At 38.1% G+C, this 20,584-nt stretch overlaps 1 protein-coding gene across 7 annotated transcripts in view; it reads right to left on the reverse strand.

The window, feature by feature from the left end:
* Positions 1 to 20,584, reverse strand: part of LOC142549917 (transportin MOS14) — a 52,183-nt gene that overhangs the window by 21,227 nt on the left and 10,372 nt on the right. For all 7 annotated transcript variants that reach the window (XR_012821279.1, XR_012821281.1, XR_012821280.1 and 4 more), the window contains exons 7-11: positions 7,503 to 7,631; positions 7,293 to 7,354; positions 7,095 to 7,151; positions 6,851 to 6,974; positions 5,823 to 5,957 (exon numbers count right to left, since the gene is read on the reverse strand). Coding sequence is in view for 4 of the 7 variants with exons in the window: in XM_075659151.1 (XP_075515266.1) it covers positions 5,823 to 5,957; positions 6,851 to 6,974; positions 7,095 to 7,151; positions 7,293 to 7,354; positions 7,503 to 7,631 (507 nt within the window). In the remaining 3 variants the exon portion in view is untranslated. The remainder of the gene's footprint in view (positions 1 to 5,822; positions 5,958 to 6,850; positions 6,975 to 7,094; positions 7,152 to 7,292; positions 7,355 to 7,502; positions 7,632 to 20,584) is intronic.

The raw sequence follows: 20,584 nt of genomic DNA on the forward strand, positions 1-20,584 counted from the left end.
CCATAAAGTTTGACCACGTGTACTTTGCGTTCAATAATGGTGGGTCATGTAGTCCCAATTCCCCTATCAAATTGTCAAAACATGACATGCTCGTAGTATTTGAAAGCTACTCATCTTTTCTACCGTGTTTCCGACCACACCACCACCGCTCTAGGATTCCACATCACTAGAATACTCCCAGATTTCCTTAATGACGGTAGACTGACCCAATCAACAAATCTGGACTTCCACAAGCTTGCAACGAAACGTTTGTCCACCAATTGTTTCTTAGTTTCTAGAAGCACCACGATATCCGGTTTGTCCTTGTGTATGACAATACGAACCAGTTCCCGCCTTTCTTGCTGCCTTTCCACCCCTAAACCCCTTATTCTATGTCATATCAATCCAAACACTTAACCAAATCATTCAGAATATTATATTTTCATTTCTAAAACCTAATTTACACCCCCCAAAATAAAATCAATAACTATCACCTCAATTTTAATATTTTTCCCAAAAATCTATTTTAATCAATTTCCCAAAACATCATTACATTTAATTCAACTTTTCATCAGTTTCAAAAAATTTATTTTATCATATAATACTTTAATCAAATTAACAAAATTCAAAACCTACGATATCTCACTCTGAATCATCATTCACACAAATGTCAACCCAAAACATTAAAAATAATTTTTTTAAAAAATTATAACAAACACACTTTTCTACCTCCATTTCTCAATTATTTCAACCCCAAACTTCCCCAAAACATATAAATAAAACCAAACTTCACCATTATCTCTCTTTTGTTATCAACACTTTAGTTTTTTTTTCCAAGTTTCTTTGTCATTTACTCTTGAAACTGAAAAAAATAATCCGAAGCTATTTTTTCAAAGTTGATTCCTAGTGGATTCAACATCCTAAGTCGCATAGCGACCAATTAGCAAGCAGTTATTAATTTACAGATAGTCTTGAGTCTCCGGCGTCTTTGCAAGCTTCTTTTCCCATATTTCCAGAGTATGTGGCTCACACATACTTTCAAAGTTCTTTCAGACAAAATAGTGGCACCTCAAAATTAAGATTCTCATAAAAATATTCAGTGTGGCGTTATACTTCCAAATGCAAGACAAACACCACTTAAATGATATTCATTCGCCAATTGTCCAAAGAATATTTAACGAGGTGATCACAGTTTATCCTGCAGAAATAAGTATGTGTTTTGTAATAGATACATAATCAAGGTTTATAATTTAGGTAAATGCACGGTCTCTTATTAGATCTCAATAATTGTGGAGTTTAAATCGTTCTTCGTTTCAGATTTGTATAAGCATTGGAGTCTGATATTGTAATAAGTTGACTCCGGGTTACTTCAATAGACGTGGACCCCAGGTCTGCTTTTTGTAACTAAATTTTATTGATAAAATATTGTTTCAATAAAAAAAAGTAGTTAATTAAATTTTCTAACTATGCTTCTTTTATCACCAAATTCCTTAACCATACCGTAGAAAAATAGGAAAAAATTTGTAGATAATAAGATGATTTGATTCCATGTTTTGTTTATGTCAAGACTTTGGTGTTTCAATTAGTAGATTATGTATAGTCCCAGAAGTCGTAGGCCCCTTAGCCTATATAGCAGCAGACCTTCTGTGTTTTTTCGACTGTTGTGTATTAAGAAATAATAATAAATTCCTTTTGAGTTTTCTCCTAATATAAATGGCCACTGCACATTTTCTTTCACCTACACGGCTCAATTTGTTCAAATGCCGAGCATTTTCAGGACGTTGCTTCCCAGATATTGATATAATAGAAATATTCAATTTTACTATAGACATTTTTTAAAATGCTCTCTCCATTCATTCTTGATTTGAGGCGGCAGCTTACCCCATAACCCACCATCACCGATCATCTCCTAACCTTTCCGTCCAACGTCGACCACATCGGCTTTTAATCGCTTCGGGGGCATTAATGTGGTGTTCTCCATTCAAAGAATTACTAACAAGCGAGGCAGTTTTCTGGAGGTGACTAAACTCTTTCAACAAGGCAATAAACAACATATTCTTTTGCCAAGTGATCACAATTTGTGGACAGGAGAAGGCTTATGATAATGTGGACAGGAGATTTTTGGAATTTGTTTTACAATATAAAGGTTTTGGAGAGAGATGGAGAGTAGATTAAGGGTTGCATATCATTTGTTTCTCTCCCGGTTCTTATAAATGGTAGACCGAGGGGCAAATTCAAGAGGGAGAGAGGTCTAAAGCATGGGGATCCACTAACCCCTTTCTGTTCAATCTCATTATAGATGTGTTGGGTAGATTGGTGGATAAGGCTAAGGCAAGGAACGAGGTCCGCGGATTGGAAGTTGGTAGAGAGAAAGTAGAGGTATCACATATTTAATTTGCGGATGATACTTTGCTTCGTTGAGATTGTGAGTCATTTGCATTATTTGTTGCAGATTTTGAACTCATTATGTCAAATGTCGGTATTGAAGGTCAACTTGGAAAAGAGTGCATTGTTGGGAATTAACTGTACAGAAATCGATTTGGAAGGGTAGGCTGCAGAGATTGGGTGTAGGAGGGAGAAGTGACCTATTGAATATTTAGGGGTTCCATTAGGGGGAAATTCTAGGGAAACGAAATTTTGGGAAGATGTCGTGTCTAAGTTGTCAAAGAAGTTAAATAGCTAGAAGAAAGCATTTTTATCAAGGGGTGGCCGATTAACATTGCCATTTGGTCACGTGGGAACACGTCTACATACAGAAAGATAGAAGGGGCTTGGGATTGAGAATATTTGTTTGAAGAATAAGACAATGTGGAGAAAGAGCCGTTGTGGAAAAAAGTTATTAAAAGCAAATATGGGATGCAAGATAATGGATGAGATGTAGGCTTAGCAAGGAATGTTACCTTTAGAAGCTCCTAAAAATTTATTTCTCGAACTTAATCAGCTTTTCATCTTTTAGTGAGGACGGTGGCTAAAGGGAGGAATATCATTAGATTTTGGGAAGACGTCTCTGTTAAATCTTTCAATGTCTTTTTTCCCAATCGATAATTTTCCTATTTTCCTTTGCTTTCAATTTATTTGGAAAGTACCGATCCCACATAAGGTTCAAGTATTCTCGTGGACTGTTGCCGACTTGTGATCTGTTGCAAAAAAGATGTCCTCGGTGTGCACTCTGACCGAATTGGTGCGTTCATGCAGGGATGAGGAGGAGACTCGAGATCATGTGGTTTTGCACTATTCCTACACGACTTGCATCTGGTCTAAAGCACTGAATGAATTGGGTTTCGTGTAGGTTGCTCCAAGATCAAAACATGATATGTTTGTTTTGATAACTTATTGTCATCTTGGTAAGAGAGGTAGTACTTTTTGGAGCGTGGCAATCCTTGTATTTTTTGGTCAATCTGGTTGGAGCGAAAAAGAAGAACCTTCGACTATTTAACGGAGTCGACTCATGAGTGTTGAGATAATATCAGATTTAGGGCTGCAGTTTGGACTAGGAAAATTTCATATTTTAAGCATTTATCGATATCAGATTTTGTTAGGGATTGGAGCTTCATTTGATGTGTAGTGAGCAGAACGTTTTGCAGATATCTTGTTTGCTTTTTGTAAATGTTATCTTATTTATCACATAAATACCTTTTTTATTAAAAAAATAATTAATAAATAAAATTAAACTTGTTGAAGGTCAAAATGAGACAGAGATAAGTTTTGTTTTTATTTAGATGATTAAAAGATTGTATATTGGAAAATTTGTCCTGGCTTAGGTTGGCAGGTTTAAACTAGAAAAAGCGCACACACACACACGTTAAGTCTTGCAACTTTATTTTTTGTTCCGTCCGAGAGGCATATACTGGCTCCAGTGGAAATACTCAACTCTTTTAGTCTTAAATCGGGCTTGAAAATCAATTTGGAAAAAAGCGTTGAGTTGGGACTAAATTTCTCGGCAGAGGAGGTCGATGGTATGGCATTACCAATTGGGTGCAAAAAAGAGAATTGGCTGATTAAGTATCTCGGGGCTCCTTTGGGACGCAACCCTACGACTTTTGACTTTTGGGAACCCGTGGTATCCAAAATGTCCAAGAAACTATCAAGTTGAAAAAAGTCGTTTCTCTCAAGGGAGGGTCGACTTACTTTGATTAAGTCGGTGTTAGTGCGATGCCAACTTATTTCATTTCTCTTTAAAGTGCCAATTCGGGGGGAGAAAAGGATGGAAAAATTGATGAGGAATTTTTTTTGGATGAAGCCGACGGAGAGACGCATTGCCATGTCGTTGGGTGGGATCAAGGTTGTAAACAGAAGGACATGGGTGGTCTGGGATTGGGGAATATCTGCTTGAGGAACAAGGCACTTCTTGGTATATGGTTGTGGAGATGTTCAGTGGAAAGAGAGTCCTTGTGGAAAAAGGTCACCAAGAGCATTTATGGTTTACAAGATAACGGGTGGGACGTGGGGTTGGCTACGAACTCGACATTTAAAAGCCCTTGGAAATTTATCTCTCATTCTTACCCGGTTTTTCATCATTTGATTAAGGCAGTGCTTGAAAAGGGGAATATCATTCGTTTTTGGGAGGATATGAGGGGTTTTGTCGAGCGCTTTCCTTCTCTATTTCAGATTTCCACCTCAATTAACAAACCGATCCGTTATTTTATAGATGTCACCGATCTCCGAGTCAATTCTAACTTTCACTGGGATGTGCGCTACAGAAGAGCTTTAAATGAGGTCGAACTAGGTGAGTTAAGAACTCTTTTAGGGGTCTTAGATAAAGTTAGGTCAATCATTATCAAAAAAACTCCTATCCCTAGTATTCTTTTATCCCTAATATTCTTTAATATGAATGACGAATCAAAAAATTCGATACAATTATCTGAAAAACGCAAAGATTCCTCAGATCTAATCATAACATTCCATTGGACTGGGGCACAGAGGATTTTTGAGTTTGGTTGGGGGACTCTTCCGGGTTTTTTTATGATCGCTCTTTCTACGATTCTTTCTTCTCGATTTCCAACTTTCTTTTATTCTCATATTACTCTAATATCTAGAAGATACATGTCCTGCACAAGGTACAAGTTTTCTCGTGCATTGTGGCTTTTAGGGAACCGCCGACTTGTGATTCATTGCAAAAACGGTGGACTGTCTGTGCCTTTTGCCCGCAATGGTGTAGTTTATGCCAAAAGCAAGAGGAGAATCAGGACCATCTTTTGTTGCATTGTTCTTTCTCGAGTGGTATATGGATAAAAGTACTGCAAGAGTTGGGTTTCGAATGGACTTTTCTAAGAAAAGCACGGGACTTATTTCTTATTGAGCCAGGCTTCCCCACTGGGAAAAAAAATAGGAGCTTTCGATATTTGGTAATTCATTGCATTTTTTGGTTGATCTGGTTGGAGAGAAACAATAGAATTTTCACAGATTTGTCGGAGTCTATGGACGAGGTCAGGGAGAAGATCAAATTCAAAGTTGCGACTTGGACGACAAAGTTTCCAGAGTTTAATCACTTGTCTATTTCAGATTTAGTTAGAGATTGGAAATTTTTATGTTCCTGACACTAGTGTTGTAGTGGTTTTGCTATTTACTTTGTTAGGTGTTTTGCGGATTACTCATTCGCTTCTTTGTAATCCCTTCTATTATTATAATAAAGTATAGTTTCAAATCTAAAAAAAAAAGAGCTACACAGCCATATTCTCTATGCTGTCAAGCCATGTGCATGCAAGATCACATTGTCTTTCTTTAGTAAAGAAGTTCACATGCATATTTTCATTAAACATGTTGACAGGATCAAACTTTCAAAATCGGCATAATAAATAGTGTTATTGGATACAAATATTGCAGAATGAATCATCCAACATCACCTTATCAATAAATGAAGCAGATCCCAAAAGCTGAAAAATTTCTGCCAAAAGTTCCACTAGGTTCATCCTCAATTGCTCAAGGCCATTTGGCAGTATAAGGTTACTTCCATGGTCATTGTATGTGTAATCATCAACCTAAATGAAACATGAATCAATTTTCTGACAAACGAAGGAAAGATCTAAATCAAAATACATGCATGGTATTTTTGGTATGACTGCCCATAACATTTTTCTGACTTTGGTTTCAATAGGTTTGGACCAGTGATGATCATTTTCAGCATTTCACTCATATTCCATGATTTTTGTTTTTCTCAATGCATGGCTTGGTGATTTTTCCCTACCAGTTTCAATTTTCGGGACTAAATGCACGGTAAAGGAATTTGTAACCAGAGAAGTAGCCATTAAGATAGTATATCTCAATAATATTCAGAACCATGCATTCCACAAAAAGACACCAAATAATAGATTTAAAAGTTCAACATTTTTTCAGGACAGCATGTAGCGCACAGCAAATGCCGATAAAAGCTTGGTTGAACACATTTGAGCAAACTTCCAGAAAACAAACAAGGAACCAATAATGCAGTGGAAGCTGATTTCCCAGATCCAACATTGAGCAGTTCTCTCTAACATCAGCAAAGAACTACTGATGAATTATTTTTGACTGTGGGTCCACAATGAATTTGTAAATCTCTTTGGTATTTAATTTTACACAAAATATAATCTTTGACCACAGGACAACGATTGAACGAATAACAAAAAAATGAATACTAATTGGCAAAAATTATTGACTCGCCGTATTAGTCTACTAGAATATCAATTTCTTGAGTGTTCCCATAAGGAGCCTTTTGAGATCGTCATTAATAAGATTTGAGTTGGATTACAGGACAAAAACTCAGAATCAGCTTGCACATAAAAGGTAAAGTAAAATGGCTAATAAATGATATTACCAAAACAAACCATGAAAATAAATTACTGTGGCAATAAATATAGAAATTGATCAAATGAGAGCTATGACAGCGAAAACAGACCTGAGCACGCAACAACAGAGCATCGAATAATGCTGAGAAAATAGGAACAAAACATTTCTCTAAATTATGCTTATTTTCAGCACTATCCACCATGAGCCCAATAATGTAGCTGGCAAGGCTACTCCTGGTACATAAATCATACCAAGTCCGAGTCATAAACTTTTAAGGCATCAAATCATCAAACAAAAACTTAAGTTCCAATTTATCTTGTGTAAATGAGAGCACACAGAATTAAAGAAGGTACCAAAACTGCAAAGTTGAGTCCGCGATCTCCCAGTCTTCACTTGGAAATGTCACACAACTATCAGCAAATAAAAAATGCTCAATAAATTTGAAAATAAAATCCAATTAGGACTTCAGATATTTATCCTGTCTAAATATGCATTCATGTAATGAAACATTCTGGACTTCAATTAAAAACACCAAAGACTTGAAATCTGACCTTAAGAGAGCATCTGCCATAACAAGTGCTTCGGTAGTTGCTCTCACAATTAAAAGAGGTGCCTAGCAAGCAATTGAGAGGTTATCAGGATAACAACTATGTAAAAGGGACTGTGATTTTCTTGGTTTTAAAAAGGGAAAAGGTGTTAAACTATAGGAAAATAACTGAAAGTACATGTAATAAATTCTCATTATAAATTTAGACTCTTACAGCTTGACCTATTTCTGACAACAAGCACGCAAGTCCTCCTATCACTTTCTCATCTCCACTTTTAAGAGCAGGAAGTAGAAGTGCTTCTTTAAAAAATCCAATTCTATGCAGTAAAAACTCCGGAATCCCCTACAAAAGTAAAAATAATTGAACTTAGTTATGCACAAAATATGTTGAGTTGGGAACATAAAGTAAATAAAACGTGTTTGAGCAAAAGGCAGTTTTAAGTTAGAGGCAATTAAGTCTTACATTAATGTGGGTGATAGGATTCCACTTTTCAGTTTCGATACAGTGTTTATCAACCTCAATATGCATTGTGCAATCATATCAAATTGGTTTATATGGTAGATTAGTTATCACATAATAGTCTCATTGACATTTCAAACTCTAACTTCAACTCTTCAAAAACCCAAATTCAACCACAAACATTTCACACTCCATTCACCGTGGCCCTTAATTGAAGTTCAACAATACTACAAGCCATAACATTTTGTCTTTTACTCCTCTAGGTTACAAGGATAAATGTCTTTTACTCCTCTAGGTTACAAGGATACGGGTTACCCCATGGAAAAGTGAAGAAACCCAAATTGAATCTTCTATCAGACATTGAACGCGCTCAATGTGCTTAAGTAAAGGCTTCGATGCTTCTTTTGTTTTTAAAAAAAAAAAATAGCAAGGCCTTCTCCAAGAAAAATCTTTAGATATCTTAAAATCTTACAGATTGGTAAAGTGAGTGCATGAATTCACCCACTACACTAATAGTAAAGGCGATATCATGTTTTGCATGAGAAAGATAAATAAGCTTACCTACAAGGCGCTTTCTTTAGACACCCAATGGGTCCATAGGAGAATCACTTGGTCTACATTATCCAAAGCGTATTTCATTTGTGATACATATATTCCCTTCCTTGATCTAACAACTTCCATTCCCAAGAAAAACATAAAGATCTCAAATCTTCAATCACAAATTCTAATGTGAGACTTTTTCCAGCTATGTTAATTTCCACATTGTGAAGAAATAGACGGAAATATTGTTTTATGTATAGATATTCTATGAATATTTGCTTCTCAAGTACACAAGCTAATTAAGGATAATTATTGTCTAGCACTTAAACTAAAGGGATTGTACCTAGAATTGAGTCTGATTATTCTGTATAAATTAGTAGACCTAGCGCTATGTAAAACAAGAAAAAAACTCAGTATAATTTCAGAAATATACTTCTCATTTCTATGTGATGGATTTGATTATTTATTCTTTGTCTTCATCTGCGCTAAGCCTGGGCTTTGATTATCAAGGAATGAACAATCCTTAGAGCTCTGAAAATAACAGCTCTAAAGTGGAGCAAATTCAGCGATCAGTCCTTAGGGTTATGAAAGTAGCTGCCCTAACAGATTAAAATTGACCGCTATGCTCTCTCTTTGGGCTCTTTTATACTTTCACTCACGCTTTGAGCATTGGAATTAGAAGCCCAAACAGAAATCTGAAAAAAATTTCTCCCATCAGAGAGTCATGAATTCAGATACAAGTGTGACTTCCTCCACAGCAAAACAGGTGAGAATAAATCTCACCCATCTGCAGCCCATCCGCATGCGGTGGCAAACTACTCAACTCATTTAACCATTCACAGATCGAATGGTAAAATAAATTTGGAGTGGGCCCAGTCGATAAAACTAACAACGAATGGCAGAGGAAGTTTGGGTTATTTGACAGGAGAAACTCTGAAATCAAAGAATTTTAAACAGGAGCCATGTGGTGGTTCACAAGTTTATCAATCTGGACAAGAAGAACAGAACAACACAGAAGTTTCCTTAGGGGTACCAACTTTCAGCAAGGAGCAATTAGATCTGCTGCATAAATGATTCCAATCCACACAAAGAAATTATTTACAGCCTATTGTCCTTAATGTCTCTACTTTATTCTTGTACCCTTGGATTATTGATCAGGTGCTACCGACCATATGATCAGATCCTCCAAATTGTTCTGTTCTTATTTACCTTGTGCAGGAGATCAAAAAATCAAAATAACTAATGGTTCTTTATCAGCCATTGTTGGAAAAGGGTCCGTTGCTATTTCTAGAACTGACACTGCATATGTCCTACACGTCCCCAATCTTTCATGTAACCTTTTGCCCATTAGCAGACTAACCCGTGATTTGAGTGGTTGTGCAAAATTTTCTGCAAATTCTTGTGAATTTCAAGGTCTGGCCTCGGGGAAATCAATCGGCAGTGCTAGAGAAAATGGAGGTCTCAACTACTTCGAGAAAGAAAATAACTTGGGAAGACAAACTCAACATTCCGGCATGATATCAAACTTCAGTTCTAGTATCGGTGATACTATGATGTGGCAGCATAGATTACTGACATCCTAATTTCAATACTTGCACTTGTATCCAGCATTGTTTAAATTAAACAATCATTCTGATTTTCAATGCAATATTTGTAAATTTGCAAAATTACGTACAATACGAATATTGTTGTCCTTAGTCGTGAATCTAGATTGGTATTTACATTAGTTGGATGTGAAAAATGTGTTTCTCAATGGTGAGTTAGTAGAAGAGGGTTGGTTCATGGATACCCCACCAAGATTTGAGATACAATTTGAAGGTAAAGTGTGTAAACTGAAGAATTCTCTATATGGATTGAAGAGGTCACCACAAACCCGGTTCGAAAGATTGTCCACATCGGTGAAGAAACAAGGTTACACTTAGAGACAATCCGATCATAAAATGTTTTTAAGGCATACAAGCGAAGATAAAATGACTATCTTAATTGCTTATGTGGGTGGTATAATTCTTACAGCCTTGCATCAGAATTTGAGATTAAAGACTTGGGTCTTCTACATTATTTCCCGAGCATGGAAGTTGCTAGATCAAGAAAGGGCATATATGCAACCAGAGGAAATGGGTGAGCCCTAGAGAGAGAATTGTTTGAAAAATGCTCTCTCCTTTGTTTGCCTACCGTTTGTTCGTTCCCACCCAATCTCTTTTTTTAAACCATCGTTCTTCCTTCTTCGTCGACCGCCGCCGGCAATCCTTTAATTCCGTCTTTTAATCTCGCTCAGTCTATATTACTTTTACTCCTCTTTCCTCGTCGATAGGCACCGCATTGTTTTCAGGTGTCTTTTATTAATAGATTCGGTACTGAGATGAATTCAAGCTTCAATAGGAACCGGAGGTATGAAATACCTGGTCCAAAGATACGTATCTGGGAAGAAACGGTTAAGATTGAGTATAAAATTCTCTCTTTGAGGTTGGGGACTGTGGGTCGGTCGATTTGGTGATCGGAAAGAACCAGGAAAACAAGCTACATGCTGGACTTCGATTGTGAGGATGCGCGATGGATTAGCCAAAGGTTTAAATACTATATCGATTCGAAACATTCAGGCCCGGATTTCCATCGTTTTAGAGGAAGGAATGCAGTATTCACAACACAGGTTTTCGAAAACAAACATGGAAGATTCTTAGAGCTGTCCAAATATAATATGCAGGGAAGAAGACAATCTGCAATCGTACCTAGTGGTTTCAATTCAGAGGGGTGGATAAAAATTTTAAATGCAATGGACAAGCGGATGTCAGGGAACTATCAGAAGGGGAATACATTGACTAATCGTGCACAAGGAATAGCCCAGGTGAAGCCTAAGATAAATCAGCAGGATGAGAGTGTCTTGGGGAAGAATTTCAACAGGGGAATGATAAGAGTTTCGGAAGAATGTGATAAGGTGAGAATGAAGAAGAACTGGAATGAATCAATCATTGTTACCAGAGGAAGAATTAAATATTCTTGGGAGCTAATCGAAAGAGTGCTTGGGAAAGAAACGAACAGGAAAATTGAATTATTTCAATTCCAAGCTAATAAAGCCTTATGGTGGCCTTCCAATGCGACTGAGTTTTCCTTATTCGTTAATTTGAAAAGAGGATTTTTTTATTTCGGTGTGACTCTGGACTTTGAAGGGTGGTCACAAGAAATCAATACAAAGGAGTCGGTTGAAAACTGTTGTAATAGTTGGATATGGATTAGTGGACTACCTTGGGAATTATGGTCTCCGGCTACTTTTAAAGTAATTGGCGAGCAATGCGGGGGATTGTTGGCCATTAGCGCTGACACATTGCACTTCCGTGAACTCGGGGCAGCGAAGATAAAGGTCAAGGGAATTGAAGGAGGCTTTATTCAAACAAAGATGGATATCCCACTGGCAGGGAGGAATAGAGAGATCAGAATTAGGGTGGAATCCTTTGATACTAATGGGTATGAGCAGTACGAAAGGCAGACCTACGCTCAAGTTGTCGTGAATGGGAAGAAAATCTTGGCGGGTTGGGGTAATAACAATATTTATAAGACACTATCGGCGAAGGATGAATCCATTAACAATCAGGTTAAAGGAAAATCAATACTGGAGGTTCAACAAGGACAAGATACAGAAGCAAGAGGACAAGGTAAATCAGAAGCTTCAGGGGAGAAGTTGGGAGAGAAAAGCGCGTCCGACAAATCAAATGAACAACCGAAAAATATTGGCAAAAACACAAAGTCCATGAATCATTCATATGGGGGGAAAGTGATCAAGATTTTGAGTAACATCGATCCAAAAGATGTAACAGAATTCAAAAGATCTTCTATTGATTCCATGAATAACAAGCAGAAGGATGACCACGGTACCACGGTAGAGATCGAGAGGTGCGGCACAGAAGTGAATAGATTTTGGAAAACTTATTGCAGAAGAAGTAAGATGGATGGTGAGAAGGGACAGGAATCAGAAGATTTACGGGGGAAGTCAATAACAGACATCAATATCAGGGGCTTATACATGAATAGTACTGCTGATCATTTAGAAGAATTAGAGGAGCTAGAGATTGAAGATTCACAAGATGAAATGCAGGATGCGGAAATTTATTACTCAGAATCCGAAAGTAACGGTTCAATCTGCTATGAAGATTCTGATACGGCTGAAAATGAACCAGTAGCTTTGGATGGGCTTTTCACATCTGCCGACGGTAACAACTCAAGTTCTATTCTACCAGTAAAATCGAACCTATCGTGGGACAGGTACTTAATGGTATTCAAAATTCTATTCTTTCTCATTCTTTTTCATTAAACTGCTTTCTTCCATCATCCTTCTCAGCTTTGGGTCTTTCTAGTAGTTTATTAGGAGGGGGGTTAGGTTGGGTTGATGGAAAGCCAGGTTACGAGAGAGATGTCTTCTCAGGAGTTGTGGCGGGGGAAAAATTTTGTGATGTTACGTTTAAGGTTGGAAATGAAACAGATGAAAAACGTCCAAAAAAAGATAATATGTCCAGTGTTCTTTTGGAGAAGGAAGTAAACAGAATTCAGAGTGGCTTAAATTATGAGAGAGGAACCAGTTCCAAGGGATCCAGTGTGTTTTTATGAAGTTTTTCTCCTGGAATATAAGAGATGGGGGGGCAGTGAGTAGGAGACAACTGGTTAAGACAGTTATTCGTCATGAGAATCCGGACATAGTGGTTCTTTTGGAAACAAAACGAGAAATTGTGGAAAAAAAATTCGTTGCTAGCGTATGGAAGTCAAGATTTGTTGATTGGGTGTGTCTGCCATTGGTCGGAAGTTCAGGTGGAATTCTTGTCATGTGGGATCCTCGTGCGGTTATCGTCAGAAATAATTTGATTGGGGAATTTTCGGTTTCAATAGAAATTAAACAGAATGATGGGATTATGTGGTGGTTCACAGCCATTTACGGTCCGGTGAGACCAAGGATGAGAGAATTGTTTTGGGACGAATTAGCGGGATTGAAATCGATTTGTGGGAATAATTGGCGTCTAGGAGGTGATTTTAATGTAGTAAGAAATTTGGGGGAAAAAATGAATAGCCAATCATTAAGTACAAGCATGTTCTGTTTCGATGGTTTGATTGAAGAGTTGGAGCTCCATGATCCACCACTTCTGAATGGCAAATACACGTGGTCAAATTTCAGAGCGGTGCCAATTTGTTGTCGTCTGGATAGATTCTTTTTCTCGGGGGGTTGGAGTGATATATTTCCAACAGTTAGACAGACGGTGTTACCGAGAATTACATCGGATCACTGCCCTGTCTTGCTCGATACAACCAAGTTGAAATGGGGCCCTACTCCTTTTAGATTTGAAAATGCTTGGTTGTCAAATCGCAATTTCAAAGAGCAAGTGAGGTCATGGTGGGCGGATGGGGATTGTCAGGAGTGGGAAGGGTACAAATTCATGCATAAATTGAAATTTATTAAGAAAAAAGTTTCCATTTGGAACAAGGAAGTGTTTGGAGATGTGGGTGTCAGATTCAAAGAGTTGAGCCATAAGATAAAGCGGTTGGATGGGATTGAGGCAAGCGGTAGTTGGTCGGAAGCGCTAAATCAAGAAAGAAGGGATTTGAGGTGTGAGATGGAAACCTTAACTTTCAGACAATTCCAGATACAGAGTCAAAAAGCCAAAGTCAAGTGGCTCAAAGAAGGGGACCAAAACTCAAAATTCTTTCATTCATTGCTAAGCCACAGAAGGAATAAATCATTGATAGACAAAGTGGAATTAGAGGATGGAAGGGTGGTCATTGATGAAAAACAAATCGAACAGGAAATTTTGAAGTTCTATGGGCACTTGTTTAGGAAATCAGAAAGTGATGGAGGAAATTTTGATGATGTAGGAAGGGGTCTTAATGGTTTGGATTGGTGTCCTATACAGAATGTTGATGCAGAGGATTTGGAAAAACCATTCGACGAAGAAGAGATTAAACGAGCGGTTTTTGACAGTGATGGTTCAAAAGCTCCAGGGCCGGATGGATTCACAATGGCTTTCTATCAAAGTAATAGGGAAACGGTGAAAGTGGATTTGTTGAAAGTATTTGCTGAATTTTACGAAGATGGGGTTGTTAATGGGATCACAAATGAGACTTACATATGTCTTATACCAAAGAAAATCGATGCGAGAAAGATCAGTGACTTTAGACCAATCAGTTTGATTACGAGTTTGTATAAGATATTGGCTAAGGTGATGACAAATAGGCTGAAAAAAGTCTTGTGCAATACCATCGCGGAAAATCAATACGCATTTATTAAAGGTAGACAGATTTGGGACTGTTGCCTCATAGCGAATGAGATTGTGGAAGAACATCGTCGCAAGAAGAAGAAAGGTTTAGTGCTCAAAATCAATTTGGAAAAGGCTTATGACAACGTAGATTGGCGATTTCTTGAGTTCGTGCTTTGTAGGAAAGGATTTGGGGAGAGATGGAGAAGGTGGATAAGGGGATGTGTTTCTAATGTATTTTTCTCGATATATATCAATGGAAAACCATGTGGGAAAATTAAAGGGGAGAGAGGTCTTAGACAAGGGGATCCTTTATCACCGTTTCTATTTAATCTTGTGGTCGATGGGTTCGGGAGGATGGTTGATAAGGCAAGGGCTGAAAATGAAGTACAGGGTCTTCAAGTAGGGAAAGATAAAATCGAAATCTCACATTTACAATTCGCGGATGATACTCTGTTCTTCGTTAAATCAAAAAAGGATTTGTTGGCTTTATTGGACATAATCAAACGGTTTGGCACGAATTCAGGGTTGAAAATTAATTTGGGAAAAAGTGTGGTGTTGGGATTGAATTGCTCGGATGAGGATGCAGACGACATGGCGATGTCGTTTGGATGCAAAAAAGAGAGTTGGCCTATTAAGTACCTCGGAGTACCATTGGGTGGTAATCCCACAAAATTGGAATTCTGGGAACCTGTTCTCTAAAAAATGTCCAAGAAACTGGCTAGTTGGAAAAAATCGTTCATATCAAGAGGTGGGCGACTAATTTTGATTAAAGCTGTGCTTGGATCAATGCCTTCTTATTTCTTGTCACTGTTCAAAGTTCCAAGAAAGGTGGCTTCAATGATGGAAAAAATGATGAGGGACTTTTTGTGGGATGGTGGTGACGGGGAACATCACTATCACGTGGTCGGATGGAAGCAAGTGTGTAAACCTAAGGATAAAGGCGGTATAGGTGTGGGGGATATATGTCTCAGAAATAAGGCTCTTCTTGGGAAATGGTGGTGGAGAGGGTCGGTGGACAGGGGGTCAATGTGGATGAGAATTATCAAGAGCATCTACGGGATTCAGGAAAACGGGTGGGATTTGGGGTTGGCGGTGAAAGTTACATACAGAAGTCCCTGGAAGTTCATCTCTCGGGCTTACCAACCTTTCCATCAACTTATTAGGGTAGTGCCTAGGCAGGGTAATCTCATTCGTTTTTGGGAAGATATTTGGGAGGGATGGGTACCGTTCAAATTTAGATTTCCTTCACTGTTTCGTATTCCGGTTTCTCATAATAAACCAATCAATCATTTCATAGATGTTGTTAATAGTTGGGGGGGGGGGGGTGTTCGTCGATTATTTGGGATGTGAGATTTAGACGAGATCTTAACGAGGGTGAGTTCGGGAAGTTCTCTATTTTGTTGGGTGTCTTACAGAGTGTTAGATTGCAGATGGGTATTGAGGATTATAGAGTTTGGTTGGGAGATCCATCGGGGTTGTTTTCTGTCAGTTCTTTCTATAACTCATTCTTCCCTATTTCAAATTTCTATTCTACTGACTTTTCTATTAATATCTGGCAAGTACAAGTCCCACAAAAGGTTAAGATTTTCTCGTGGATCGTGGCCTTGGGGAAGCTTCCTACGTGCGATGCAGTGCAAAGAAGGTGGAAGAATTGTGTTTTGAGGCCGCAATGGTGTTACTTATGCCGAAATAATGAAGAGGATCAGGACCATTTACTTTTGCATTGCCCATTCTCAACAGGAATTTGGTCGAGGGTTCTTCAAGAGCTGGGCTACCAATGGGCAGCTCCTAGGCAAGCAAAAGACTGTTCTACTCGGGCTCCATGTGTCATAAAGAGAGAAAACTCCGCAAATTCTGGCATCTGATAATTCATTTTGTAATTTGGTCATTGTGGTTGGAATGGAACAAAAGAATATTCGAAGATGTTGTGGACTCCGTCGATCAAGTTTGGGAGAAAATAAAATTCCGGATTGCATCTTGGACGACGAATTTGAAAGAATATAGTCATTTAGGGATCACTGATTTAGTAAGAGACTGAAAATTGATTTGCGTGTGATAACTAAGCTACGTTGTAATAGGGTTGTGTTTTCTGCGTTTAATTGACTATGTCATAGAGTGTTAGGTTTAGTTACACTCGTTGTAAATGTTGTGGCAGATTACTTATCCGCGCAAGTGTTGTAAAACCATATTATAATAATATTTAGTTTTCTATCCAAAAAAAAAAAGGAAGGGCATATATGCATCACAACAAATCAGAAGTTGGGTGCAGATTCAAAAGGAACTCCTGTTGCAAAAAATGAGAATGTTGGGTCTCGTGGGAAAACTCATTTATCTTTCGCATACACAACCTGACATTACCCTTGTTGCCAACGTGGTTAGTCAATTCATGAATTCACCATACGAAGAACATTTGGAGGCAGTATACAATATTATGAGATAACTGAAAAATTCATCGAAAACGGTTTATTGTTTCGAAAAACCAATCAGAGGAGCATAGAAGCCTTTATTGACGTATATTGGGCAGGATCAATATCTGATAGAAGATCCACTTCAGGATATTATGCCTTCTTAGTCGGAAATCTTGTCACTTGGAGAAGCAATAAGCAAAATGTCATGGCTCGGAGTAGTGCTGAAGTAGAACTAAGAGTTATGGCAAATGGAGTATGTGACTTACAATGACCGAAGTTGGTTCTAAAAGAACTCATGCAAAGGTTCCAATAAGACTGTTTTGTGACAACAAATCTGCAATTAGTATTATAAACAATCCAGTTCAAGACGATCCCGCCAAGCATATCGAAGTTGACAGACGTTTTATCAAAGAAAAACTGCATAATGGAATCATTTGTATGCCGTTCATCACACCTGAATGGCAAGTTGCCGATGCGTTGACAAAAGGACATTTCAGACCAAAATTTGAGGACTTCACTAGCAAGTTGAGCATGAGTGATTGCTCCAACTTGAGGAGTGTGGAGAAAATAGAAGGAAATATTGTGTTTGTGTAGAGATATTTTGTAATATTGATTTTTAAGTACATAGGCTAATTAAGGATAATTATTGTCTAGTAACTAAACTTAAAGGATTGTGCCTAGAATTAAGTTTGATTATTCTGTATAAATTATTAGACCTAGAGCTATGTAAAATAAGAAAAAAAACTTATCAAAATTTCGGAAATATACTTCTAGTTTCTATGTGAAGGATTTGGTTCTTGATTCTTTGTCTCCTTCTATGCCTTTCACACACATGATCGCTTCTCCTGAATTATATCATCTACATAAATGATTAGGATAATCATCTAGCCTTCACTGGCGACGGTATTTGTAAAATTGTCGCAAATAGCGACGGAGTTTCAAAAACGTCGCTAATTTCAGATATCCAGAACATTCCGCGCTCGAGCGGTGAAAAAATACCGCTCGGGCGCGGTTACAATGGGAGAAATTGTCCAAAATTAATAATGAGTGCCACAAACCAATTAAATCTTATGAACAATTGAACAAAATTAATATAAAAAAAAGGACAAAAAGACATTAGTAGTCATTAAACATATCAAACTTCAGTACAAATTAACAAAATACTTCATCGATGTTGTCTATGTCTAGAAACGGCTGTGTCCATCTCATTCCTCAATTGCGTTGTTCTGTCTCTACCAACTCTTCTTCTCTCACGTCTAACAGGGTTGTGGTGCAGCTCAAAGGTTGGAGGATCCCAGTATCGCTCATCTGCAAGTGGTTGAAATCGTCCTTCGTACGTTGCCAAATACTCTGATATGTTATACCAGGGTTGTACAAGTGTCGTGGGATCCAATGAGTGCCACTTAGATGTGCAAATAGCATGGGAACATGGGATGCCAAAAATCGTCCATTTTCCACATGAACAATCACTGGTTGATAACTTGACGACCTGCATATGTTGGCCACGACTTGGTCTTCCTACAGTTGCGACCGAAGCAGTTTGCTCACGTACATCGTATTTGGCAACACGATGTTCACTAGATTTTCTCGACCATTTCTCAAACTTCCGACATGCATAATCTGACCACAGCTGATTTTCCTGAACCATACGACCACTTCTTGTCACACGCTCAATAAAATATTGTACGCACCTCAGAAGTATCAGGTGTACTATGGCAGATATTGGAAGTCTACGAGCACCCTTCAACACACTGTTTAAACACTCCGACATATTGGTTGTCATCACCCCACGACGCCAACCACCGTCATGAGCCAAGCTCCATTTCTCTTTTGCAATTCAATCCAAATATCGGTGAGCCAAAATGTTTTTTTGTTTGATCGCCTCCATTATTGATTCAAACTTACAAATTTGATTTTGTGTGTCTGTCGCCCAGCATAAATCTTTCAAATGCACGTCTTTGAATTTAGCGTTGAAGTTTGAACAAACATGTCTCAAACAAAAACGATGCACACCGTAAGGAGATTGAAAATATGGTAGATCTACAGTTGCTCGAACGATTCCCTTATGCCGGTCAGAAATAAGACACACACCATTTTCACCACGAACATGTTTTCCTAGGTTTTCCAAGAATCATTTCCAAGAATCAATTGTCTCTTCATCAACAATAGCAAATGCTAGCGATAGAACCTGATTGTTCGCATCCAGAGTAACAGCGATCAACATTTTGTGATTGTATTTGGTATACAAGTGTGTACCATCGACCCTAATTATTTTCCTACAATGCCGAAAACCATCAACACATTGCCTGAATGCCCAAAAAACATAGTTCAGTGTCTTACTCATTTCATTGTTGGCTCTGAGATGCTTCCACTCCACAGCTGTTCCCGGATTATATTTGCACAAAGCACACATATATTTGGGAAATAATTGAACGGAGCTCTCCCACGTACCATAAGCAATTTCCATAGCACGTTTCAAACTGCGCCATGCCTTTGTGTACGAGATTTAATATCCATATTTATCTTTCACATTTTCGATGATATACTTAATCTCGTAAGCAAGATCACAACGAACAACTCCCAATAGCGAATGTGCCACCATATCCCTGTTCAAATTCTTATGGTCTACACCAACAGAAGTAGATATACATGTGTGAGGCCCGCCATATTTTGTTATTTTCCAATAACCAGTCTTGGCCCTCAAAGAAGCGCGAAGTCCCCATCGACAAATGACCGTAGAAGAATTGTTTTTACAACGTAACTTCCACAAACTGCACGTGCTTTCCACAACACGGTACTCACGCCTGACAACTCTGACTAACAGATGCAATAAGATCATTCTTATCTTTAAATAACATATTAATGCATAATTCACCGCTATCCGGGTTGTAATAGCTTGATTGCACTCCAGAAGGTACATCGACAGAATCAGGACGCTCTTACCCAAAAAATTTATTGAAAAATGATGGCATTTCAGAAGTGTTTGAAAGAAATGGTACGGTCTGCCTCTGTAATGTGTCACAAGGGGGTTGTCGAGATGATGTCCCCTCATCTGGATTTGTAAAAGTATTCACTTCATTATCAACATTCAATTCTTCTTCTTCAGACTCGCTGTATGATATATCAGGTTCAGAATCAGTCCTCCAAATATCATCATTATTGGCCTGATCCGGACAACGAGTACTGGTATCTAATGTTGGATTCGGCCAATATGGAGCATTATTTTGTTCCGACGAGACATTGATATATTGATCCCAAGACCCACTTACATCATCGAAACTCATATTACCGAGTCCTTCAGTAACCTGTGGAACATAAGATTCTACATCCTGGAAACATCCATATGTAGACGTACCGGGTTGATTATTGAAACCTGAATCGGATGCATGTGGAACGTAGGATTCAGGATCATCAAATCCAGCATCAAGCTCAATTGAATTTGCTTCCACGTATAAATGCAACATACGCATATTGTCACATTGCATTATAAACTGTAGAGCATCATCATCAACGAGATTGACTTGAATTTCATGCCAGGATGATCTTTCCATGAATGAATATTTTGTTGACAACTTCAAAGAAAAATTTGCTAGATCGATTCCTAACATTTTATGCACAACATTAATCAACTCCAACAAATTAATAGACCGTAGTA

This window comes from Primulina tabacum, chromosome 6 (assembly GCF_025594145.1).
Source record: "Primulina tabacum isolate GXHZ01 chromosome 6, ASM2559414v2, whole genome shotgun sequence".
Taxonomy (NCBI): domain Eukaryota; kingdom Viridiplantae; phylum Streptophyta; class Magnoliopsida; order Lamiales; family Gesneriaceae; genus Primulina; species Primulina tabacum.